Source organism: Tauraco erythrolophus, chromosome 12 (assembly GCF_009769465.1).
Source record: "Tauraco erythrolophus isolate bTauEry1 chromosome 12, bTauEry1.pri, whole genome shotgun sequence".
Classification (NCBI taxonomy): Eukaryota; Metazoa; Chordata; class Aves; order Musophagiformes; family Musophagidae; genus Tauraco; species Tauraco erythrolophus.
This window is the reverse complement of record NC_141476.1, coordinates 19,131,749-19,158,214: the sequence shown is the minus strand read 5'-3', so window position 1 is coordinate 19,158,214 and position 26,466 is coordinate 19,131,749. Positions and strand designations below refer to the sequence as shown.

Genomic DNA, 26,466 nt, shown 5'->3' with positions numbered 1-26,466 from the left:
CCAGCTGCGCTTGGATAGCCCAGCTTCTCCCTTGGAGCCCTGGCACCGAGGCGAGCAGCCAGCATGTCCGCTGTCGGGGCTAATGCTAGCCTCTGCACGCACGTGTGGCAGGGCAGGGCTGGGCCAAGTGATGCTCCCTGCGTGGGGAAAGGCGCTTCCCCGGCAGGAGCTCAGCCTTCCCAACCCTGCCTGCCTCACCACCCTCGTCCTCACTGGGAAAGAACACAGGGGGCTTCCACACGTGCTATTCCACCTGCCCCAACACGACAAGAGGAGTCCATCCTCCCCTCTGGCTGCTGCAGAACACCTGGAGCAGCTCCTCCCTGCCTTGGCACAATCCCCCGATGGGGCACATCCAGCCAAGGCGACACGGCACAGCTACAGGCAGCCTCCACAGCTGGTCCTGCTTCTAGGCTAAGCTTTGGTCAACCGGCTGCTTCTCCCCACACAGATAACCCGACAAGCAACCACTGCATGATAGAGGCCAGCAGTTTATTTTTTTTTTAATATGGAAATTAATTTAAAAGTAGAAAGAAAGAGTCCCCCAAACAATAAATATTATGCTTTCATGAAATAAATTAATGTAGAGATTCTGTGCAGGGGGAAGTCGCTCCAATCACAGATTCAGCAGCGACCGGCACTGGGTCCAATGTCCCCTCCCAACCCTCCTCCACTGCCTGGTGCTGTTCAGAAGCAGCAGTGAGCCCACCTACCCCCCAGTCTGGTGGGCCATGGCGGGCTAAGACATGGCCTTCACACAGCCTGGCAGGGCTGCAGAGCTGGGGAAGTCACCAGGATTCCCCTCTGATGGCGATTGAGACGTCTGGGATTGCTCCACTCATCTGGCACACAGGACCAACCTACCTTGGACAGGATCCCCCAGAAGGGCTCGGGGGAGCCCCTCGCCAGAGCCCTGCCCTCCTCGCTGTGGCAGGAGCCTGCCTGGAGCCCACACTATTTTCATGTGAATTTGAAGAGGATGACAAATTGTTTGTGGGGTGTTTTGTTTCTTTTTTTTTTTTCTTTTTTTTTTTCTTTTTTTTTTTTTTTTTGTTTACATCAATCCCCTCCCCGGCCCAACATACACGACATAGAAGCCCTCCCTGCTCCCTCCCCAGTAAAAACTCTTCGTCCCCAACCTCTGCTGGAGTCGTTCCCCCTGGCCCACACCTCCCGGAGTGAGAGAAGTTCACAGATAAGGCAGTTCGTGTGAGAGGGAGCTCGGCCCTGCCAGTGGTCAAGCCCGTGCCTCCTGGCCTGAGAAGGGCAGTGACTCGCAACACCAAGCCTGCCCGTTCCAGACAAGACAGAGAACAGAGACAGACAGACAGACAGAGCGTGGGAAGGAGGCACTCCTATGGTTTGCATTGCTGCTTCCCTCCTCCCCTGGGGTCTTGCTCCTCCGGCCCTCGCAGGTCCACTCTATCCCTCTATCCCCCTCCCATCTCTCAGTCCCTAATACAATTCAGATCCTTGACAGCTAAAAAAAAAAAAAAAACAACAAAAGAAAACGAAAAGAACAAAACCACCCCCACGCCACACCCTTCGCATCCTTCTCCACCCGCTGCCATGGCCCAGAGGGGAAATCCTGACTCCCAAAAGGTCCTGCAACTTTTGCCTCCTGGCGGAGCTGAGACCGAGCAGGAGCTGGGCCCATTATTTCCCTGTGATCTCTATAACATCGTCGTCTTTGTCCTCGTCATTAGAGCTGCATCCCACCTCTGGGACCTCCTGGGGTTCAAACTGAGGCACCTGGGACCGAAGGAGGCCCCCGGCCGGGTAGCCCGAGTGAGGGGACATGTAGCCAGGGTAGGCAGATGCCATGCTCCTGGGAAGGCTGCTAGGCAAGACAGGGGCTGGGAAAGGAGCAAACATCCTGGGCTCGGGCAGGAGTGACTGCGTGAAGGGAAGCGAGTAATTGGGCAGCACCCCCGTCAGAGAAGGGTTTAGCATGAATGAGGGGACGCTGGCGGTGGCTGAGGTAGCAGCAGAAGAGCTGGCGGTGCCGGCTGTCAGCAGAGGGTCAGTAGTCACAGGGAACACCAGATGAGGGTCTGAGAGTAAATTGGGCAGCTGGTAGTAAGAGGAGCCAGTGCCCATGTACAAGGAGTTTCCTGGTTGGGAGGCAAATGGATGGGTTAGGTTGTGGTTTAAAGAGACAGGAGGCATGGCGAACCCACCGGAGACAGGGTACCCGTGTTCGTAGGGCTGCGTGGATGATGGCAACTGGCGCTTCTTCTGCTGCCTGCGGGCTTGCTCCTCCGGAGCCGACGGTGAGGTCGACTTGCGCTTGTTGCCCCGTAAGTCCAACACTGAGTGGGCATCGACGTGCTGGCTGGTGGCCGGCAGGGCTGAAGACACGGAGGGAGCCATGCAGTGAATCCCCACACGCTGCTCGGCTCCTCGGGCTGCCAGCCCGGGTGCATTGTCCGTGCGGGCAGGGTGGCCTTGTGCCACGTTGGTGCTGGGAGAGCTGTGCCGAGACTCCCGGGCAGCCGCTGCCTCCGCGTACTGCTGCAGCTCGCTGATGATCTCGGGGCTGTCGGGGGATATGGGCCGAGTGAGCTCCTCCGCGCTGGGGAGCTGCGGTGATGAGGCACTGTGTCTGCCATTGCTTGTGGACTCCAGTGAAGAGCTCTGGGAGCCTGGGAACAAAGAGATGGAGCAGGTTAGAAAGACAGCCCTGGAGAAAAACCTGGGGGCCACGAGGCAACAGTGGAAAGGAAGGTGAGGATATCACGGGGAGATTGCGGGGACAGGTCTGAACACAGGTGTGATGGAACACACCCAGGGAACACAGCCCCAGACACTCGGGTGGGAAAGCAAGTGAGCAAGCCCCGCACAGCACTCACAAACCCCTACCTGAGGCAGCTGTCCGACGGTCTTCATTGCCCTTCGGCTTCCCAGTGGTCCGGATAGCAAAAATCCGCCCATCGCTGGTCCGGATATACGTCCCTGGAATAGAGGCAGAACAACTTCATTCAAGGTTTCTGGTCTCAGGACCCTGGATCCATTAAGCTGCCTGGGCACGAACAGGACAGCAGTGCTGCGTAAGGCCAGCCCACAGATCATGCAGGGAGATCAGCAGGGGACTTTGCCCCCTTCCTCACTCCTCACTTCCACTCTTTCAGCTTTCCTGGGTTGGAGCTCGCCCCCTCCCAGTGCAGTGCCAGTGGGAAATGGGGAACTTCGTGCTTTGGGGCTAAGTTTGCTCTGGGAGCACCAGGAAGTGTTTGGCTGCCCCAGCACATGCAGTGGGTGTTGGGAGAATCAGTCACCCAGCCACAAAGTTCAACAGCTCCTCTCCGAGGCAGGAGCAGCCACAGCTGCAATAGCCCTGAAGCATCAGCTGCAACAGCACACCCGAAGCACAGGCTGCAACAGAGCCGCTGCAAAGTCCATACCTCCTCCCCTTCTTGATTCTTTTCCTCTCAAGGGACTGATTCATGCTTTTACATCCTTTTCTTTGCCCATTAGCATGGGCTAGGACCCTATCCACAAGTCTTACCAAGACAGAGAGACTTACCTTTCGTCCCTCGGATGATGTGGATGCTCTCGCCAGCACTGATTCTTGCCTGTACATCAGTGGATGTGTTTGTACCCGGAATCACAATATCTAGCAGTGGGGGAAGAAACAGAACAACAGTGTCTGTGAAATTACAGGCCAGCTACAGTCAGGAGCACCACCAAACCCCTTTGTTTGCAATGCAGTTGTCTCTCCTATGCACTGCGTAGAAGCAAGCCCTGGTTTTATTTCTGAGCAGCAGAGGCTCCCAGGAAGCAAAAGCCACGCTGCTCTGGCATAGCATCTCCCCTTTCCCAACAAGGACAATTGGTGACAGTGTTGCAGGTCTCTCACGGGGACTTCACTCCCAACAACCCGCCAGACCCATGCCCCTTGCACACCTGCAGGGAAAGTTCTCCAGGTACAGGGGAACCACTCAAACGCAGAGGCAGTATCAGTGGCTCTGATGCCCATCTGTCCACAGCCCATGTGGGCACCAACAACTCACCCCGCTCCTCAATTCACTGTGGGCATCACAACTCAACTTACTGTGAGCACCAGCAACTCACCTGTGGTGGTCACAATCTTCTGCACAAAGACACCGGCTCGCTGTAGATAGTTGATGGGGAAATTGACAGCGGGGTTGGAACTTGAGGTTGATCCTGCACTGCCCATGGGCACATGCCGGGGCATCATAGGAATGGGGGTGGATTGAACTGGGCGGACGCTTGCCACTGGCTTGTCCTCACCCTTGAGGGCTGGTCGCCTAGTGAGAGAGGAGGGAGGAAGGTGCAGCGTCCTCACTGACAGAGCTAAGCATCCTCTGCCCCCTCATTTCATAACTGCAGCATGGGAAGAAGGGGAAGAGGTAGGTACTCACCAGTTCCTCTGGCTAAAGGCAGGGATGCTCGTCAGACTCTGGTCACTGGCTGGGTAATACTGTGCGTAGGACGGCCGGGTGTAGGGGACGGATGCTCGCTTTTCCTCCTCGTAGCTCTTCTTGGCTGCTTTCTTCTCTGCCTTGGTCAGCTTGTGCTCCTTCCGGTCGATCAGCAGTGACTCATGCTGAAAAGGCTCCTGCAAGCCCCGAGCACTGAGGTTTTGACACCAACGCACCACAAGAGGGAACCAACATGCCCCGAACGGCAGCCACCCGGTCCCTGCATCTCCGCTGTCTCCAACTCAGGCTGAAGCAGGGAAGCGGGGAGTTGGGAGGCAGAGGCGGTCATGGTGAAGCACGCGTGGGGCAACGCTGCGGATGTGACCAAGGCTCAGCTTGAAGAGCGACAGTCAGCTAAGCCATCCCTCACCATCTCTAGGCCCACCCAGTGAAGGCCATCACTCGCCATGAGCACACAGCAAAACCCACGAGCCAAAGGCTGGGCTGAGAGTGCGAGCGCTGAGCCTGCCGAAAGGTCACACCGTCACCAGAGCCCCGTGGCACCTGGCCACAGGCCCACTCTGCAGCACCACCCTACCAGTGAAACTCTTCACGACACAGCCAAGTGCTGGCTGTCCCAGCTTTGTTTTAAAGCCATCCCAGGAAGACAGCTGGCAGCAAGCTGGGATATGCTACTGCCACCTTCCCATGCAGCACCAAGTTGAAGAAAGGGGTGCCCTACAACCTGCCCCATATCTGTCCAGGACAGAAGACATGGCTCTAAATGTGTATTGCAGGGAAAGGAAGGGCTTTTATGGCCCTCTCTAGAGGATTTTTTACCTATTCCCACCAGCACACAGATAGGTCCTTCTTGCCACCATGTCTCCGTCATGCAGTCAGACTCCTCCAAACCTCCTCCTGCTGTGCAGTGCTGTGCCAGCAAGGAAGCAGGTGGGTCTTACCTTGGTGATGAGGTGAGGATACTTGAGACAGGCTAACTGTAGAACAGACTCCTTCATCTTGCTTGGATTGAGGGAGAGCTGAGCAGGGTCAGATTCCTCCTCCACAAAATGCAGCAAGTTCTCCACCTCCCGTCGGGTGAAGTTCAGCACTGGGTTCAGATCATCCACCACTCGATCTGGAAAAGAGAGGGAACAGAGTGACTGGAAAAGGGAAGAGATAGGTACTGCTGCCTTCCTACACTCCTGTCCTAATAGAGCTCCCTCCTTGCAACCTGCATGATCCTCAGAAGCCTTCTGTAAACATCAGGGCAGAGAGAAAAATCATCAGCCATGCTCGGAGATGAGCCTGTTTGACCAACTCAGGCTGACGAATGCCTTCTGCTCCAGACTGCACCGCAATGAAGTGCAGGTCACTGAGCTCCTGGCATGCAGGAATATGAAGCTAATTATGGATGGTGTCCCATCTTATATCCCAAGGCTGAAAACATACAAGTCCCTGGGACAGAACTGCAGCCACATCAGTACGTGCCCTCCCACAAATCCCACCATAAAGGCTCAAGTTAGAAACCAGGTGCTGAAATTTACAGAACTCTGTCGAGTCAAAAGCTCAGAAAAGCAGCCACAGTCTCTCCCTCACAAGAGCACAGAAGTTTTCCTCAGACGTTCCTTCCTGCTCACAGGGTAAATGGGAGCACGTGGAGAAAACATCTATATCCAGGACTCTCCTGGGAGCCAGGCCAGCTGTTGGGGGAATCAATCTCGAGTGCAAGACAGCGAACTGAGCTGATCACGCTGAGCTGCTGCCTCTGGAGTTGGGTTTCGAGACAAAGAAGGACACAGGCAGCAGAACTCTTTTGGGTCACCACAACCCTCAGCTGTATGCTCTACAAGAGCAGCTTGACAGCCGGCACAAGCCACCACAAAAGATACTTTTGGTGCAAGGGCAGGTCAGAACTGGAATGAATTAATTACTTTTGGCTCCTAAGTAAGCACTATCAGTCAAAGGTATCGAGATACATTTTAATGTCGCTGCTTTCCCTCTCTTGCTGCAGGAGAAATGGAGGCACAAAGCTATTTAAACATGTCCAGTTTAAGACACAGCAAAAGCGTGTCTTAAACTATGTCACAGACACAGTTTCCAGACACAGGTGAAAACAGGATGACCATCGCTCGAGCCCCCAGTCTCTTATAGTAACCAAGAGAGTGGCAAGGAAGATCAATGGCTGTGCACTGGACTGGTAGCACAACCCTGCTGCAGGATGCAAGCTCTACAACCCCTACTGCTCTGCCCTGCGTTTCTTACAGGGTCTCACATCACTGTCAACTCATAAATATGAAACATTGCCCTAAGATAACATGTCCGACACTTCTTTGGCTGTTTGATTTCCAACCTTAAAAAAAAAAGTTACGAAACCCACAGAAACAAGACTTGAAAGAGGCAAAAGGAGCGAAAGCCAAGAGCAGAGCTCCATACCCACACTTACCTGACATGCCCTGCTTGGAGATCTGTCGGTCATAAATCTTCTTCTCAAGGGTGTAATCAGAAACCAGTCTGTAAATGTGGCACGGCTTCTTCTGCCCGTAGCGGTACACTCGGCACACGGCCTGGGCATCATGGCATGGATTCCAAGAAGCGTCAAACACCACCACTCTGTTTGCTCCAATGAGGTTGACACCCAAACACCCAGCACTGGAAATTAAAGACAAATTTCAAATTGCTGCCTTGGCTGATTTTCAAAGTTTCTAGGAAAGGATGGCCATCACAGCCAAGAGTCCATGAGGTGTCTATGGAAAGCTCCCTCCACTCATACAGGCAACTTCGAACCCATGTTTGGCTTCCAAGACAGGGGTTAAGTTGTTGCAGAGGACTAAGGCTAAAATCCTGCACCCCTGGGGAATTCAGAAGCAGATGGTACTATCATCCTATAGAGTCTTGAGAGCACACTATGAAGGAATTTAAGAACTGAAAACCCATATGCATACAGAGCATCAGCATGAGTTCTCCACTGTGCCCTTCTGCTCCAGCCAACTTACCGTGTGGACAAAAGGAAGAGCCAAACAGAGGTGTTGCTGGGGTCATTGAACTGGTTAATCAGTCGCTCCCTCTCTGAGGAAGAGGTGCTGCCATCCAGTCCTGAGAAGGAAATTAAGGACACATTTAAAAGATCTGTATTTTGGAGAAATGCCATCAGAACAAACTCACTTCCCATACACTAAGCATTGGCACTGGTTTCCAACCAATTCTAAGTCCTTCTCAAGTCATGCACTCCAGGACCTCCACTGGACCACACTGTACCTCTAATTTGCCCAGCCAGGCAGGTGCAATGCAGCTGGCAGGTTGGGATTTGTTCAACTGAAGGACCAAGCAAAACATTGCTCCAGCTTGGCAAGGCCAAGACGGGGAGTGCTACAACAAACCTAGCACATTAAGGCTCCGTATTAGGCAAGACAGACAGCAAGTAAGAGCTGTAGATGCAAAGGCCTCACATATGCCAGAAGCTTGAGGAACAAAGAGGAAGCAAAATTGTGAAAGCCTTTGGCGAAACCCCATAGTCTGGTTCTGAGCACAGAATACTGGTCTGAAGGAGTGCAGGGGGGTGTCATGTCTCTGTCCCTGCACAGCAGCTTGCTTCTGGCAGCTCTGCAAAAATCAGGAACACCATATCCACCACTCCTCTCAGTCCTTGCCTGTAAAGTAGCCAGACAAAGCAACGACCTATGCCAGAACAAGATTTAAAGCTGTGGAAGGGGGAAGGAGGAATTCACAGCCCCAAGCCAGTGCACGCATTCCAAGTGAATCTGGTTTGGGAAGCAAGATCTAGAAAATAGCCAAACAGGAAGTAAAAAAAGTATCTTTTACAACTTAAAAAAACACTAGTGCATCAGTGAGATGTTAAAGATGTCTAACCTCTTCTGAGTGGTGCCAAAAAGAGGATTTAGAAATTACCAGTTAGTTGCTACCAAACTGACATTGTCTTCCCAAGCAACTAAAGTAAGAACAATCTGAAAGAGACTTCATCAGAATAACGCTTCAGAAGAGCATTTTCACACCCAGGGACAACTACAAGAAGATGGTGGGTGACTTTCAGGAATTGGTCCATCACAGAGGATCAAACAGTGTCACACCAAGAGAGAGGAGGATTGGCTGCACTCACTGTAGTAGTTGATGTTTCGGACCCAGTTGTGAACTCCTCCATCTGAGCCTGGAGGACTCGGCATTGGTCTCTTTGCCAAAAACTCTTCAATGACAGATAAGGTGGACAAGCTCTGGCTGCAAAACGAAGATCTCGGTTCAGGAGAAAGCTCCCACAGCAGAAGTGGAGTATCAGAACTCTTCCCCAACCATGATAGCATTGACAGTTGCCAAACTCTGTTTGTGGCAGCACACCTCTCACTAGTAAACTTGACAGTGACAGAAGTATAAAATCCATGGGGAAAAAACAGGATCTAATACAACAAAGGAGAAAAGGGGACCTGCCACACCATTCACTCCATTTAACAACCTTCTAGTACCAGGAGGGGTCCAACTACTCCAGCATTTAGTGATTGTTGGATCGGCTGTTGATGCTTTGCTTACCTGAAGACCAAGATCTTGTCCCCAAGCTTCACACTTTCCTCAATTAGGTGGAACAGTAGCACCATCTTGGGTGAGTTCTCCAAGACTCCCGTCTGGTAATCACACAAGATGTCTTTGGCCTACCAAGAAACGAGATACTATTACAGGTGGAGTTGCTCATTCCCTGTTTAGTTCAACAATCCTGTCTCAATGCAAGAGAAATAAGTCATTGCAGAGAGGTTATACACATCCAGCCAGATCGAGGTGACAACGCTACTCCCAACTACTGCTGCTGCCTCCCATTCCAGAAGCTCCAATGACAAACTTCTTGGAGTACGGATGAATGAGCATCCTCTCAGCCTCTCATGACTCTATCTCAAGACCTCTCCTCCAACCCACTAGATTTACCATGATCTTATCTAGATTAAACTTTGCCTTAACACCTTTTTTAGAATAACAGAGTCCATAGCCTTTTTGGTCAGATTAAAGCAATGGTATAAAAGAGTGCTGCCTGCACTCCCGTCTCATAAGAGTCCCAAACCCCCTACTCAGCACCATGCAGACATGGTTATCAAGATGCTCTGTGGCAGAGAAAACATAAGACAAATCCACAACTCTTAAACAGAAGAGTCTTTTCTTTGCTCCAGTTCAGAAAACTGCCCTAACAAAAAGAGGTACAGTCTTTCAGAGTAAGTACGTAGCCTATGTTTATCCTAAGTTTCCAAATGAACAGTTCTCCAGCAGTGGTACTCACCCACTCATAAGTAACGACCTGATTTGCTCTCTCCTGAAAAGGGTTGAAGCCAACACTCTGGAGGAACTTGCTATTGGTAGCTTCTCCAACTGGTGATGCCAAAGCATTACTCTCTGGTTTGACTTTAATTCCCTGAGGCTGGCAGCGGGAATTAGTACTTGCTGTGCCAAGGTCATCCACATCCAAATCCTGCTCGTTTGCCAGATTCTCCTTTTGCAGAGCTTCATACAGGACATCTGGATGGTTCCAGATCTGAAAGGGTAAGAAAAGAAAGTGGTTAGGCCTGCCCTGGCCAGTTGATTGCCAGTGACTGTAGACTGAAAGCCCCCACAGCTGTTTAAAGCAAAGAAATCATACTTCGATCACCTCAACACCATCCCCACATGGAACTGTAAGGCACTGCAGAGAAAGCCAGTCTGGCTGCATTAAGATAGTGAAAACAGAAAACATGACTCTGCCATGACACAAGGTATAAAACATCTTAACCAAGGCTCTCCTGATTCTGAAACTGCAGAGTTCTTTCCTTGAGAACAAAATAGAAGGGCACTATGCACCCCACACGGCACAAACACAGAGGAAGCTGCTTGTTTGCATTGCAGCAGGTAAATGTTTAAGGTATCAGCCCAGTATCGGTTCAGCTGATGGGTGCAGGTTTCTTGTTCAAATTTGAACAAGACATTTAACATCCCTGTACTCTGGTTCTGGAAGCAGGGATAACAATTTGCTGGGCCACTGCAGGGCACTCTGGGGAGAGATGATGTGCCTGGCCAACCACACTTTTATCTCCTGTTTTCCCTCATATTCCTGCCTTTCCCTTGCATACTAGAATATTTCTTTGCAGCTCCTGCCAAAACCTACCTTACAACAGACACAGAAAGCTTTGAGGGGGTTCAGTCCCAGCCAGCCACTGTTGCCTGCGTCTCGGAACCGGTTCATGAACTCCGTATAAAGGGCTCGCTGGATCTTTGACAGACGTACCAAAATGACATGTTCTTCCTTAGATGGGAGCTGAACCTTCAGCACATTGTGGCCTCGCCTGTGGAGGAAATAAAGAAAGAGAGATAAACAGAGGGAAGGGAATTTCCCAATCTGATCTCTCTGTGGCTGACTGTAGGGTCAGATTTTGACTTCTTGCTCATCTGGCTGCAGGGAGAAAGACCTCTAGTTGCATGTTTCTCTAACGCACGACACTTCTGAGATACTCTCCCTGCAGCCAAATACCAACTGTAAGCACAATTACAGAGATCTCAAATGTTACAACCTTCGAGCACAAGTCAGAATGTTAAGAGGGTGATGAAAGTCCTGTTTTCCATGGCAGTTGAAAACCAGAAATAAGACCTAAGGTCTCTTTTTAGCTCTGCCAATGACTAAGACACTCCATCCGAATCACTGGTCCAGTATCTTAGAACCCTAATTTGAGAAACGACGTGATTGTTTCCAGAGTGGTGGACACACTGTCACTTTTCATAACTGAGGGTTCAGGAAACGCTTTCAGAACCTTGGGTAGAGGATGTCAAAGTGCACATCCAAATTAGCTATTAAGACATCAAAATAAACTTGAGGTCACTCTGGTGCCATTAGAGGTGTTGTTCCCCATTATCAGAGTCTGTGGTATCAAAGCAAACCAACTTTACTTCTACCCCCAAGGTGAAATAGAGCCATAAGGACCACTTTGCAGTTGACAGATTGAACAAGACAGAGACTCTAAGAGAAACATGGAGCTGCTAACCTAAGAATCTCCTCTGTGGTTTTCTCTGTATGCTTAAATCCTCCCACAAAGACAGATAACGTACCTGTTTAAAACTCAAGCCTAAGAAGCCGGATCAATGGGCCAAGGTCAACGTATGAGATTCAACAAGGCTAAGTGCTGGGTCCTGCACTTGGGTCATAACAACCTCATGCAACACTACAGGCTTGGGGAAGAGTGGCTGGAAAGCTGCCTGGCAGAAAAGGACCTGGGGGTGTCGGTCAACAGCTGGCTGAACATGAGCCAGCAGTGTTCCCAAGTAGCCAAGAAGGCCAATAGCATCCTGGCTTGTATCAGAAATAGTGTGGCCAGCAGGACTAGTGAAGCGATTGTCCCCCTGTTCAGTTTTAAGCCCCTCACTGCAAGAAAGACATTGAGGTGCTGGAACGTGTCCAAAGAAGGGCAACGAAGCTGGTGAAGGGTCTGGAGAGCAAGTCCTGTAAGGACCATCTGAGGGAACTGGGGCTTTTTAGTCTAGAGGAAAGGAGGCCGAGGGGAGACCTTATTGCCCTCTACAACTACCTGAAAGGATGTTGTAATGAGGTGGTTGTTGGTCTCTTCGCAGGTTACAAGTGATAGAAAGGATGGAGGAAATGGCCTCAAGGCCATTATTAGGAAAAATTTCTTCACCAAAGGGGTTGCCAAGCATTGGAATAGGCTGCCCAGGGAAGTGGTTGAGTCACCATCCCTGGAGGCATTGAAAAGACATGTAGATGTGGCACTTCGAGACATGAGTTAGTGGTGGACTTGGTAGTGTTAGGTTAATGGTTGGACTCGATGATCTTAAGTTTTCCAACTTAAGTTATTTTATGATTCTATAAGGCAGCATGATTAGCTGTATTGCACAAACTCAGGAAACAAGCAGGCTAATTTGGGATGAAGGAGCTGTTTGCATGGACTAAGCTGTTAAGAACTCCTTTTGGACTCACCGCTGCACAAAGCCTTCCAGCAGGCTATGCAGGACATGACTGCGATACCTCATGAGACGGACATCTTGAGGGGTGCTGTCAATACACTGCCCGTTCAGGATAGGGCGCTCAAACATGTTGCTGAATTCCTGCCGTGAGCCTAGAAAGTCAGGTCGGACAAAGTCTACCATGCACCAATACTCAATGAGGTTGTTCTGGAGCGGGTAGCCAGTCAGCACCACCCGCCGGCGGGAGCGGATGTTCTTCAGGGCCTGCGAAGTGCTGGCATGGCAGTTCTTTATCCGGTGTCCCTCATCACAAATAACCACATCTGGGCCAGGGCGAGACAAAGCTTTCTCAATCCCTGAGGACAAGGAACATTAAGTGTTAGTTAGAGATGAATAAGACAAAGTTTTGGTTTTATATGGTCACCAACTTCACAAAAAGAAAGGGGTAGTTCTGAAAAAAAAAAAAGCAGTATTCATGGGCAGCAGAGAGCAAGGCTGATTCAGGAAATAAAACGTGACTAGACACTAGCTCTGATATAGCATAATGTGGTAATGGCCAGACACGACTGTCCCTTGATGTCTGCTCAATGACCCGCATTGCCTCAAGTTGGGTGTCTTGCATCAGATCAGACTGGCAAATCTCACACAGACAAATCCCCAGGTTTGGTGTACTGACTTCCACGCTTACTTGCAGCTATTGCAAGAAATGAAAGACTCAACCAAAGCTCAATAATCTTCTGTCTCCAAAGACACAATCCCTGCCTGTCAAAGTTTGATCATGTCAGAAGTGCTAAAAGCAAGTTATAGGTTGTTTTCCTGTGCTGCAAGAGTTGATAGTCAGCTGGACAACGGGATCACACTCTCAAAGACTGGCCTCTTACCTTTCAGAAGCTCTTGCTGCCGGTCCTCCTCATCCAAGTCAATAATGACAGGGCCAGCTTGTTTCTTTGTTTTCTTCTTCCTGCCAGTAGCAAAGGACTTCTTCAGTGAGAGGAGACGGTACATCTCATATCCCATCAGCAGCACACCACCCTCTATCACCCAGTCATTCACCACCTTTGCACGTGCAGCTGTTGTCCTACAAAACAAACAAAATAAAATGTAAGCTTTCTCTCCAGTTCCAGTTCAAACCACTGGACTGGAGTCCACTGAGAAAAAAGCCCTGTTCAATTAAAGCACTTTCTTGCATCAAACCAGACAGAGGAATACAGCGAAGTTTCTTTAGGAGACAATCTGGAACAGAAGAAAAGAAAAAAGCCTTTTATGTGCCATGGGTAGCACGGCTGAGAATGACAAATCCTTACAGGAATTGAGCTGTAGAAGCTTGTCATGTACAAAAGCATATCAAACTTGAGCGCATCCTTTTTAAAGAGCTGTTGAAGAGACGGCCTCTGCAAAAACCATTTTCAGAATGAGCTGCTAACGTACGTGGTTCTTATTGTCTAGTCGTTTATCCCTTGTTGTTGTCTCTTCCGATGCGAGTGTCCCTCAATTATTCCTTCCCTGCCAGTCTACTCAGAATTGGTTGAGATCAAGATACTGTCCTCACTCAATCCTCCCAGAGCACACCAGATCCCATCCAATTTCCATAACACATGGCTGGAATAGCATCAGCAGATTCAAAGGACGTTCCACCCAGAAAGTAAAGACTTCAAACAGATAGATAGGTTTACAAACATAGCTGACGAACTGAGAGTTCTCTAGGATCACTACACTGTCCTGATCCATGCACAAAAAACGACCCAGAAAGAAGCAGAGATCCACGAGTCAAGAACACACTCCACACCAGGCTGTAACTGCAATCTCTGATCTCTCCTTTCTGGACAAGGAGGCTTTGCATAATTTGCCAGAATCCCTCAAAGACAACACAATTCACAGAAAGTCACAGTGTCAGGTAGAGGAATCTCTAAATGTGTGAAAAATCCAGGCAAAAAAACCCAACCCACATTTAAAATACAAGAGACACATAGTATAAGGGGCACATGCCTCAGGACTCCCAAGACTAGCAGTGTACCACCAGAAACAAACCACAGCACTTCAGCTCCTCTCTGCAGAAGTAGCTCTGTCTCTGGAACTGGGTTCCTGATCTCAGCATACATGGAAGAACAGAAAAGTGCGTCAGCAGTGTGAGAAGGAAGTACAGGATACAACTATTGAATGAAAGAGACAGTAAATCTCTCGCAGGTACCAAAATGCTCCCCTAAAGATGGCATCCACAATGAATACAGAGTAAGAAAGATCTGTGAGTTAACGGCAAAGAATTAGCCCAAACTAAACAGTTTGCAATAGCAATTCTGATAACAGTTCCATAAGAAGCAGTCCATGAGCTCAGAAGGGTTTTTACTGGCACCTACTTGTGTTCATCATTCAGGATGTGGACTTTGAAGGTGCGGGGCTGGACCTCTTTGGAGTTATAATCAGCAGGAAGGTTTTCAGGTGCTGGGAGCCACATGTTAAATTCTGCTAGCCAGTTTTGGAGCGTATTCACCTGAAAAAGTTAGCCATGGAAAGATTAAAAACCCAAATGAGTCACTTGAGATTTTAAGAGTAAAAATGAGAATAGGGAATGACATCCAGCTGTGCTCAGACAGAAGGAGCAGACCACAGCATGCAAGCTCAGGGCCACAGAGGATGAGAGAGGGAGAAGTGCAGCAAGGGTGTGATAGAGCTTGACATGAGATGGGACACTAATCAATCTTCTCTACGCAAAGAAAGAAGTAGTGCAAGAAAGCCCCTCAGGCAGTCCTTCACGTGTCTACTTACAGGTACAATGGCAAGAACAGTCTTTGCCTCTGTGTGCCGAAACAGTACATCCAAGAAAGAGATGACCTGTATGGTCTTGCCCAGGCCCATGCTATGTGCTAAAATACACCCAAACCCACTGCTGGTTTTAAATCTCTCCAAGGATTCGACCAAGTTGTCATATAGGAATCGGATCCCACCAATCTAGAGAGAAAAGTAGAAAAGGTATTAGAATGGTAGAAGAAAAAAAAACAAGATGGGTATGCATTTACAGAATGGTAAACAGACTAGGATTGCATAAACCACGAAAATATACAGGGGATGTTTCAAGTTCATTACCCTACTCTAATCTAGGGAAGGCTCAGAAAGTTAGGATTTTTAGATACTTATAAAACTTCCTGAGACTATAACAAGAAATCAAAATTCATCTGTAGCCAGAGAATCTGAAGTGGGGCTGATAAGTTCATTTATAAATATAATTTTATTTTGAAAATGTTCATCTAAATATACAAAGGTCTGATGATAACAACAGTGAAATTTATACATAGCCTGGGCCTTCCTTTAATTTGCCCTTATCATTTCACTGTTCACAACTGCCACCACCACAACCAGACAGGTCACAGAACTCACCAAAGAAGTTCTGCTGAGATTACAAGGTAGGCTTTCCTCAATTCATTGCATTTTCAAGGCTAATAATGCCTACCTGATGAGGTTTTACTGCATGTGCAAGCTGGGGAGCCAGGAAAATGTCCTCCTCGTTTGGTGGATGATTGATATTGACAATGACTTGCCCCAGAGCATCTGACTGATTTAAGGCATCATTCACATGAGAGCCACTGCTCTCTTCACTGCCATCCTCCTCGTCTTCATTGCCAGAGTCACTGCTGTCCACAATTTGGAGGGCATCATCCTCTCCTGAACTCAGCTCAATCACTTCTGTAAAGTAACCCAGAACAGGAGACAATAAGGGCAAAGGTTAACTTGACATCGGGGTTTATCATGCATGGGAAAAAAACTCATATCTTGGAAGTAAAGCTACTGCCTTTTGCAATTCCACACCGGCCTAATGACCTACTGTGAACAAGCAGGCACAATACAGGCACACACCAGGCCCCTCAGGCCAGCATATAAAACCATGAGTTTCCCCGTGTTTCAGAGAACGTTAATTTGGGCTGATCCAAACAGAGGATGAGGTAGTTTCTGTAGTGTTTTATGTTCTCCTCCGTATGTCCTCCTAGTTCCCATACCCAGACATGCATTTTATCCGTTGATACAAAGTCTAAGGATCATCAAGGAACTCAGGCAGAAGTACTCTACCGGAGTGGTATAAAGGAGTCAGGTTAGATCCATTTGGGACAAGGGACGTGAAAACCACTTTCAGTTGCAGATCTGAATACTCAGATGCTCCTTTCATACATCGCAGATGATGCCACATCTCATGTAAGCGTTTTTCAGCAGAACACCAAACAAAATTAAATACGTTTATAAAACAGAAATAAACACAAGTTTGCAAAAGTGCCTGACAGGCCAGGTCACAAATGTCAGTTTAGGACTCAAAGGCCATACATTTGGAAATCAATAGGCCTACAAATATCTCAAGTTAACTCATTACTGGAGACCTGACTAGATGAAAATAAGAGGCTTGTGACTAAACAAACAGCATATTGTGAGAAGACCAGGCTGAGGCAATGGGTCACTTACCATCTTTAATGCTATTTTTTCCTTTAGCATCATCTTCACTGCCACTGCTGGTACTGTCTAGGCAGATCACCTCCTCGGCCAGGACCTGAGGGGGGAGCTGGGTAGCCTCTGCTGTTCTGAAAACGATGTCCTCTACAAACATAAATTGCAAACAATAAGTAATTCATAATAATGGGGAAGGAGACAAAACTGTTCAGAAACCAGACAGTATTTCCTTCCACTTTTGCTCCAATAACTTAGCCCTGGAATTTTCCATAACAGACTCTCACTGTCTACAATACTGGTATGACTCAGCTTCCTGGGTCACAATCTCCTCCTTTCTCAATATACTGAAACAATAGTCCATTGCTGACGGCACCCTCTCGATTGAATGCCCTGGCTGGGGCACACTGACCATGCAACATGCTGAAGACCCTTTTTTTTTTTTTCATAATTCTGTTTTTGGGGGGATCTCAGAAGTAAAAGGTGTTTTTCATTCAGCAGAGAAAGTACCAACTGCTGAAGGGATGATAACTGTCCTTTGTTAGAGGGGACACTGTAATAATTATATCCCACATACCATAAACAACTTTTGCTGATCAAGACCATTTGTTTGTATGTTTAAGTATTGCCATGTGGGGAGAGAGGCTAGCTAACAGGGACAAATAAGCACGGCTGCAGTGACTCAGCAAGCAACGATGTTGTTCTGGGGCTGCAACCTACTCCGCAATGGTTAAAGTGCTTTAATTAGCTCTTTTTCCTTCCCCCCTCATGTAAAAACGTTTTGAACACTTGCACTTAAGGGAGAATATACACTTTCTCAAGAGGCAAAGTCGACTCAAGAACTCCTCACCCCCAACACAACTTTCAACTGCACTTCTCTGCCCTTTACACCAGTCTGAGAGACTGTGCTATGAACTAGATCACTGAAATGATCCAGGTTAGAAGACAATGCAAGATGACATATTCACCAGAAGACATAACCATTTATACTGCCTGTTATTTCACTGCTTGCTGAAACATGCAAGAAAGGACAAGGTTACATCATGAACATATGTGCACCTAGTCTAACATCATGAATATATGTACACCCAGTTTATTGTTCCCCTATCCCTAGTACCAGACCCATGTGTTACAAGACCATTTACAGTACAAATATGATCTGGACCAAGGACCTGGCATTTCTGTCAAGTATGTTCATTTAAGTTTCCATGACACTTGGAAAGACAAGAGAGACCTGTCCCAGTATCCTGCTTACGCACAATTAACTTGTCAAAAGATCTTCAGCAAAAGCTACCTGGCAATATTCACCATGGAGACACAGCATCCGGATTCTGAACTAGCTCAGAAGTGGAACTGACTACACTGAACCAACAAGTGGTCTGGAACGGTTGTTTCAAGAGTTTATGCTTGGAAGTCCAAGCGCAGCGTAGAATCATAGAATGCTCTGGGTTGGAAAGGACCTTAAAGGTCATCTAGTCCAACCCCCCTACCATAAGCAGGGACATCTTCAAGTAGATCAGGGTGCTCAGAGCCCTGTCCATCCTGACCTTGAATGTTTCCAGGGACGGGGCATCTACCACTGCTCTGGGCAACCTGCTGAAGTGTTTCACCACCCTCCTCGTAAAAAATTTCTTCTTTATATCTAGTCTGAATCTACCTTCTTTTAGTTTAAAACCATTAGCCCTTGTCCTATCACAGACAATTATGGCACTACCTTCTTTTTCATTCAGCTTCTATCCTTAAAAAAAAAAAATAAAAAAATCTTTCTTCAGTTGGTATCTCCCACTGCTTACCAGGAAGAAACTCTAGGGGTACAGTTGGGATAGTGGCTGGATAATCCTTCCGCTGCTGCTCTAGCCGTTTCCTTCTCTCTAACTCTTCCTGCTGGGCTGCTTTTGTCACGGCTTCCAGTTGGTCCTCACGCAACAGCTTTCTGAACACAGGAGCAAACAGAGAAACGCGATTTGGTTACATTCGAACAATTTCTTCCAAAAACCTGGATGGCTGTACGGCCGGCTGAAAAGATGATTGACAAGCTCCAGGTAGACTGTCAGATACACAGACTAGGAACATCATCGCCAAAAGCTACAGATAAATTCTACAGCTATTTCAAGACTGTGCTTCCCAACTACAGGTAACACTACTATTACTCAAGGAAAGACAAAAGTCTGACAGAAGCAAAATAATGAAAAGAGGAAAAATGTGAGTGGGTAAGTATATACCTAAGCTAGGTTATCAGAGACTAGTTCCTCTTTGTGAAAGGACGTTATTTATTGTTATGCCATCTATAAACAGAAAATGCAAGAGTCATGCAAAGAAGATATATGAGAAGAAAAGGCATCAATTCCCCTACAAAAAGTCATCACCCTTCTTCTCATCTGACATAGTATTCTCAGGAATTAGGAACTCGAATGGCTTTAACAATTGTTTCAAAGGATGCTCTCAAAGCACCTTGCTTTTACAGGTAACTTCATTACTCCCAAAAGTTGTTCTTCCCTCCCTTCAGTTTCACAGGTGCAGCCCTGGAAAGGAAGGCTCTTTTGCCAGAGGAGAGGTGCAGTACAAGCAGTGGTAAAATACAGCTCCCTCAAACTAACCTTTAAATCCACCCACCCCCACACTGCAGGGACATCTCGTCCATCCTAATGAAGTCCCAGTTTCCAAAGCCTACTCAATGCTCATTCCTTCGGCTTTAAGAAAATCCATCTGTACAAGCTTAAATATGAACCAAAGACCACCAGCACATAACATACAGGGCAAAAGAGTTGCTGCCACAGGAGTTCCTGCTCCATTACAACTCTTCTGAGCATTTTAGATCCCCTTGAACAACATTTCATAGTGAATTACCACTTCACAACCTGTGCCAGAATATATGTGGTGACCTACACAATCAAGCAATCACTGCTTTATAAAATTCAGGTGAGACCGATTTCCAATGTTTCGGTCACCAGTCACAGCATCAGCATTCCTGCCAACAAGTACCCAGGATAGCAGAAGGAAGGACTATATTTTAGGCTGTTTGCAATAGGAACCTCATCAGAAGATATGTGAAGCTGGATATTCACTTAATGGTGGTGCTGGTTTCTAATTACATGTCTTAAAAGCCAGCAGCAAGTTTGCAATTTTTGCAATATATTCCATAACCAAATAGTCACTCTTCTGAAATACCAAACGAGTCTGCACCCACATGCAGCATATCTAGTCTGAGATCATACTACTCCCACTGGTGAAATCCTAAGGTTTTGGAAAAGAAAAACCATCTGGTTTGCCAGCAGTGGCAAAATGTAGCTCAGAAGCAAAGTCCAGAGACTCCATTTTTACCAAAAAGGCTATATAGGACCCTAACTCTTTCTGTCCTGCTGCTCCTTACCTTATGTTCCTCCGCATGTGAGACGGTTTCTGAGCCCTCTTCTTTTTGGTGTCCTCAGAGGCCAGGCTCTTGTGCTGGTTCTGCAAGAGTCGCTCTGCCCGCTCACTCTGAGATGAGGTAGTTGAAGTAGAGCGCTGCCATTCTCCATCCTCTGCGTGCTCAACATGGTCACCGCTGAACACGGCTTCCTGGGGCTGGTCTGAAAAGACAAGGAGGTGATGACATCAGAACAACCATGCCAGGCTGGCAGCTGGCTTTTACCCGAGCATTCATCACGATTTGAGCTGAACAGGAATCAATAATTCTTATTCTTGCTCATTTGCAATCATGTTTCTCTGAAGGTCAAACCCAGCGTCCTTTCTGACAGTGCCACTCAAAGAGTGTTAAAAAGTTTCATGGAGAAAGGTCTGTTCCCAGTGAAAGCCAAGGCTAACACCACTCAACACAGCCCAAAAGAGTCCTGCCAAGAAAAGAGGGCAAAATTATCTCAGTCCACATAGAGCACTTGCTGCCCCCAAGGGCTGGTTTTCCTACAGAGGCCCAATGAGCTGATTAAAACAAGGAACTCAAATCTCTTTTTCTTTGTTTCATGGTATTCAAGTGGGGCAGAAATTTTCATTTATATGACACCTGTGCAACCATCTTCCAAGTTTACAGAACACACCATGCAGGAGGTTGTTTAGTTCAAGCACTGGGGCACGGCTTAGCAGGCAGCCCAGTGGTTTTATCACCAGGCTCCACTCTCATGATTTAAATGGTAACTTCTGGCATGCTTTTTTAAAAACAAAAAGTAACTGGCAATACTCTTTCCACATCATAAACCACATGCACTCCCTTTTCCCTACATTCTCCTATTTTCAGACTTGCATTAATGGCTTTCAGTCTCAAAGCACTATGTGAAACGACACCTCGTTCTGTGTGACACGTTGCTTTTCAACAGGCTGCCAATGACCAAGATAATGCTTGCAGAGCACAGAAAGGAAATGTTTCTGTTCAAAAGCTTCTCAAAGTAAACTGTTTCTGACAAGCTTTGTAATAGCTTCTTTGAAGCATCTTGTCCCCTTGTGTCAGGCAAAGAGATACCGTGAACCTCGTCTTGTAATCAGCTTTCTCGCTCATACTGTGTATCTGAGCTAATGACTGTACTGAAACGACACTTGGACAGAACTTTGAAGGAAAGAAGGAAAGACGACATCAGCACAGAAAAACGCAGCAGATGAAGCAATACAGAACCAACAAGCATCACACTGTGACTCCGTGGGACCTGGAGACAAAGAGCATCCCTTCTCCAAAAGCTGGGAGCTGAAATGAAGGATGCTTCAGTACAGCACATTGCACGCACAGGCATCTCTACAGTTGCCATGTAAATATGTCTATTAAATTAACCTTACCACCAATATCACCTCTTAAAATCAAGATGACAAGAACTAGATTCACACCTTGGTCAAAAGCACCAACTTTGCAAGCTGCCTCTCCAGACATCCCACCAGACCTGCCTCAGCACTTGCTCAAAGCCTGTGTCAGAATCCGTTGAGGACCTCAGGGCTCACCCCACCATGGGCCAATACCAGCAGAGCAGCTCAAACATTTCTGTGAATATCAGTCCCAGCAAGTCCTACACATACTGGAAAAACAGGTATCCACAACTTATGGGATGAAACAGATCTCACAATGAATGCAGGGAAAGAGTTACGTGGCATGTGAAGATAAAGGCAAAGGAGTTCACTGCTACAATCACGGTAGGTCTCCTACCACCGTCAAGGTCTTGGAGCCCTGTCTTCCCACCATGCCTTCTTAAACTTACAAGCTCAGACATCACGCATCACATTCACTTTCAGACAGAGAACTGTGCTGAGAATAAACCCAGTTTCCCAGGCTTCCAAGACAACAGCTCTGCTATTTGAGCTACAGAGACATTTTCGTCACATTACCTGCAGTTCTTCAGCACTGTTTCCTTCCCCCCACCCCTCTTGACTCCTGGTTATATAACTACATCAAAAGATTGGATGAAATAGGGCAAAGGGAAGCAGGGAGGCCGCACACGTGATCGCATTCTGCGGGATGAGTCACTAAACCAGTGACTATCCCGGAGACAAACACTGCCGTGGTTACACTGCTGCCATCTCACCCTGGGCCCAGGGGAACTTGAGAAGGCATCGGAGAGCACAAAGTCATGCTTGTTTGGAAGAGGAAGCACTTCTCTCCCCACACCCCAGCGATTACCCACGTCACCTCCTTCGGCGGTGGCACTGCCACTCGCACTGTGGCGGGAAAGGGTGCCTTCGGGACGAGGGTGATGCTAACAAAACCCAACGGCTCAGTAGCCCAAAAGTGAGGCCATTACGTGTCTCCTCTGTCTGTTTTCGTATTTGTTGTGCACTCCCTATGTAGACTCATTCCACCTCTGCAGTTTGCTTTTCTTTCCTCCTCATCATGTGTAATACAAGCTCTGGTGAAACATAGACACAGCTGGATCACGCAGGGTTTGTTTAAAAAGTAATTCTCATCTGAGGAGAAGCCTGGAGACTAAAATCTGACGATAAATTTGGCCCTGTACTGAGCACAGGCCCTCATCCACCACAGCCACGTCTGCTCAGGCTGGTGTTTGTCCTGCCAGTACAAGTTCTGAGGTGAGGAACACAATCTGTGCCTCAGCCCACATTCCTGACACATATGCATCTAGACACTGAGATCTCTTCTACACTAGCGACATTCCCAAACATCCCACTGATTCAGCCGCAGTGGGATTCAGAGGACAGCCGGCTTCCAGAGGCTGGCCCCATCCTTGCTACTACGACCAATAAAGCTGCTTTTAACAAAGCTTAACTAACACAATGATAAAATCACAAGTCACTTCCATCTTACCACGCAACAGCTCCCACCGCACCTATGGCACGAGCTGGCAGGAATTGTTTTGTTGCTGTTTTGTATTAAACTCCTGATTGTGTACACAGTCTAAATCTTACTGCATATGAAAAGTGAGGCTCACCACTGCAGCCATGTGGCTGCACTCCAGCGTGGTGAGCTCCAAGCTGTGTAACTGGGACCCACACTGGGACAGAAACACATTAAGAAACAATAACTACATGCACAAAAATCTATTTTGTACAAGAACAGGTTCGGTCCTTGGGTTGGAGGGAGTGTGGGAACAGCCTTGCTGAACAGGTCCCATCAGGTAATCGATGGAATAATTCCTGCCCCAATTCTGCCAAGCCTACATCTACAACAGAAATGCAATTATGGTTTTGTAACAGGAGCTCAACGTGCTACTCTGAACGTGGCTATGCAGGTTGCTTTTTACACAACACAAAAATTTGCCAGCCATGTTTGCATGTTGACAATTGCCTGATCATGCCTAAGCTGTTGCACTCTAGGAAGATCATAGAATCATAGAATGGTTAGGGTTGGAAGGGACCTCAAAGATCACCTAGTTCCAATCCCCCTGCCATGGGCAGGAAAACCCTCCACTACACCAGGCTGCCCAAAGATAGGGGCAGTTATCCACACTGCCTCCACGAGAAAAGCATTGCCACCAGCCTGTGCGTAACAATCCAGCACAGACTCACACAGGGAGATCAGGCACATATGCCCAAGCAGAGCTGGGCGAAAGAGCAGGTCCACGTCCACACAGCAGAAGACAACCATGGGTCAGTCGTGGTCTTCGACAAGGATGTAAATCCTTCCCATGCTTATACACTGTGGGCATTGAGCACCAGCTGGAATGCCAGCTGCTAGGTTCACACTAGCTCTGTTGTATGTTTTGCACTGTGCTCACCAGACCTCCAAAGAGGGTCTCCTGAGAGTAGTGGCAATAGCACTGATGCAGACGGCGAGCTTGTCAAGCAGCTGCTCCTTCAGGTGGGTTACAATGCTCTGGCTGAGAGGTCCCCCAGCAGTTCCCACCAGTCCTTGGTTACAGACACCTGTGCACACCCAGGCACTCTGTGCTGCAAGGTACCCTGAATGCCAGAAGGCCACCACTATCCTTTCTCATGCACTTTACAGGTGTCAAATGTGCCTGCACTATCAAAACCCAATCAATCCGATTACAGCACGGCTCTGGTTTATGCTGCAGACCAGGGACTGCCAGTTTTCTTTGCTCACTAAGCAGCAGCAACCCCCAACCCCAGCTGTACATAGAAGCAGGGGGAGGTGTTTGGCTTCTCGACCAACACTTGCGTATTACAGCTCAGAAGTCTCTGCAAGGAAAAGTCGTGACTGCTCCATGTAACTCTGCTTCAGATGCTCTCTGTGGTGTGACTGCCAGAGCTGCCCCTAAACACCGCACACAGGTGTGACTCATGATGCATGACAGCCAAAGACTGGTCCCACAGTGGGGTACCTCCTAGTGCAACCAAGCTTACAGAACTCACCTCATCACCTCCTTCTTGCAGAACACTCTCAAATTTCCCATAAAACAACACGGGATGCAGCCTGGAAAATATTCTATACCATCTCTGATTCAGCAGGGAATTGCTCTTGACACATACAGCCTGCTCTGCAAGGGGGCTCAGGTTGCTGTGAAGTGTCACGAAGCAGCAGGTACATTTTCTGGGGTGTGAGATTTCAGGAACTAACACAGTCTTCTCCTGATACCGAGGTGTGTGAGAAACAGTGTTACAGATGCATCCAATCTCCACACTCCAAAGCAAATCTCAATAAGTCCCAGTACGTATTGCACATACAAGCAAACATCCACAGCTCTAGCAACAGTCCAACACTCCTAGGAGTATAGAAATTGTCATTCAGGACAAGACTTGAGGGTCCCTTACTTGAGGCTGTTGCACAAGAAGGTGTAAGAGACCCCTCAGTAGACAAAACATTGTGTAAGATGATTACTTCCTTGCCTCTTCAGCAGCTAGCTAACGCGGCTAGCTAGAGGTTCATCCTGCTCCTGGGAGGCCAACTTCTCTGCCAGGATAACTCCAATGACTCCAGGGAAGGCATACCACTGAAAACCAGACAATTATTTATTTATAAAATCATTTCACTACAGAAACTCAGGATACCAAATAGCACTACTTTGCTGAGTCTTTGGGCATTATTTCCTACCCTGAAAACAGGGATGTGCACGCACAGTGAGGAAGGCAGTTGCACCCAGAGCAGCGAGGAGTTAATTCTCATTTTGGGAAACTCTCTTTTGTCCTGCACAAAGAGCAAGGAGCAGTTCAGCACTATTGCAGGCATTCCGGGAACTTCCATGCAGTTTGTGGGCAATAGCTTGTCAGACACTAGCTAGTACTAGCTAGTACTACTACAGCCGGTACGGAGCTGTCAAAGCAAGAATGGGAGGAGCACTGAGGGATGGCACAAGAAAGACTAATTGCACAGCTCCGGCTGCAACACTCGCAGTCACTGACACACTGAACTACAACTGTGCCAAGGGCTAGAGAAGCGACTACAGAACAAGCCTGACTGCAAAGGCACTGACAGGCTGGAAGATGTTCTCTGGGGTTATGTGATGTTTTCCCAGTGCGCTGGGCACTGGAGAGGTGTGTGGGTGATGCCAGAGTTCAACTGTACCTGGCACCTGAAGAAGAGCAGCTCTCTAACTGAGGCACAGCAATCATCTGGGAGGCTGGCAACAGCCAGAGTGCTCTGGCTCATCCTGTGTTCAGCTGTGGAATATAAATTAAATATTTTCAGAATATTCTTTCTCTATATGCAACTGGTGAAGCTATTGCATGGATGTCATGCAAGAAGGGAGGAGAGGTGTCTCAGAGCACCCTCTCATAGAGGTGTCATTACAAAAACACTTCAGCACTCCGAGGCTAAAGGCAGGAAATTCCTTGTGAAACCCCTTGAGAACAGTGTAGGAGAAAGCAAGGGGGAAGCTCAGACTCCCTTCCTCCAGGCCCTACCCACTGCAACACCCAGGAGAGCCACAAAGCCCCTTCCCAAGGCTTGACACACATCAATGCCCCGTTCCTTCCTCCCGAAGCACTGGGAAAGCCACCCCACAGCGGGGACAGAGCGGGACGCTGCCCCTCCAGGGACTCAGGGCTGTGGCTACCCCCCGCAGCCACTATCGGGGCAGCTAATTAGTAACGAGACTTTGTTCTCCTCGGAAAATAATGGTGCTCAGTCTTCTGCGGCAGGACGCCCCTCCCAGCCACAACTGCTTAACAAAGCCCTAATTATGTAAGCATTATATAAGCCGGCACACCTACCCCCCCGCGCCGGCCGCGTCGCAGCACCCGCTTGGCCGCGCTCCCCGCCGGCACGCCGGGGCCCAGTGTGTCGGGCGCCTTTCAGCCCCCTCCAGCCGTGAGCAGCCGCCCACTCGCCGACAACACGAGAGCCAGCGCCACGCTGAGATCAGCCTTTCGTCCACACCGGTGGTTTTTTGCG

General features: G+C 48.2%; 1 protein-coding gene across 3 annotated transcripts in view; it reads right to left on the bottom strand.

Moving 5' to 3' along the window:
• Positions 1-1,150: 1,150 nt before the first annotated feature.
• The window catches only part of RAD54L2 (RAD54 like 2), a 44,634-nt gene continuing 19,318 nt past the window's right edge, over positions 1,151-26,466 (bottom strand). For 2 of the 3 annotated variants that reach the window (XM_086618822.1, XM_086618823.1), the window contains exons 3-22: positions 20,116-20,303; positions 18,539-18,678; positions 16,764-16,895; positions 15,766-15,998; positions 15,084-15,266; positions 14,675-14,808; positions 13,202-13,398; positions 12,334-12,676; positions 10,516-10,693; positions 9,658-9,909; positions 8,925-9,043; positions 8,503-8,618; positions 7,382-7,481; positions 6,832-7,037; positions 5,348-5,523; positions 4,386-4,582; positions 4,075-4,271; positions 3,527-3,616; positions 2,863-2,955; positions 1,151-2,645 (exon numbers count right to left, since the gene is read on the bottom strand). In XM_086618822.1, the coding sequence (XP_086474948.1) occupies positions 1,657-2,645; positions 2,863-2,955; positions 3,527-3,616; positions 4,075-4,271; positions 4,386-4,582; positions 5,348-5,523; positions 6,832-7,037; positions 7,382-7,481; positions 8,503-8,618; positions 8,925-9,043; positions 9,658-9,909; positions 10,516-10,693; positions 12,334-12,676; positions 13,202-13,398; positions 14,675-14,808; positions 15,084-15,266; positions 15,766-15,998; positions 16,764-16,895; positions 18,539-18,678; positions 20,116-20,303 (4,263 nt within the window). In that variant the 3' untranslated portion in view covers positions 1,151-1,656. Of the gene's footprint in view, positions 2,646-2,862; positions 2,956-3,526; positions 3,617-4,074; positions 4,272-4,385; positions 4,583-5,347; positions 5,524-6,831; positions 7,038-7,381; positions 7,482-8,502; positions 8,619-8,924; positions 9,044-9,657; positions 9,910-10,515; positions 10,694-12,333; positions 12,677-13,201; positions 13,399-14,674; positions 14,809-15,083; positions 15,267-15,765; positions 15,999-16,763; positions 16,896-18,538; positions 18,679-20,115; positions 20,315-26,466 lie in introns of all 3 variants that reach the window. The other variant, XM_086618821.1, reaches the window with a different exon arrangement.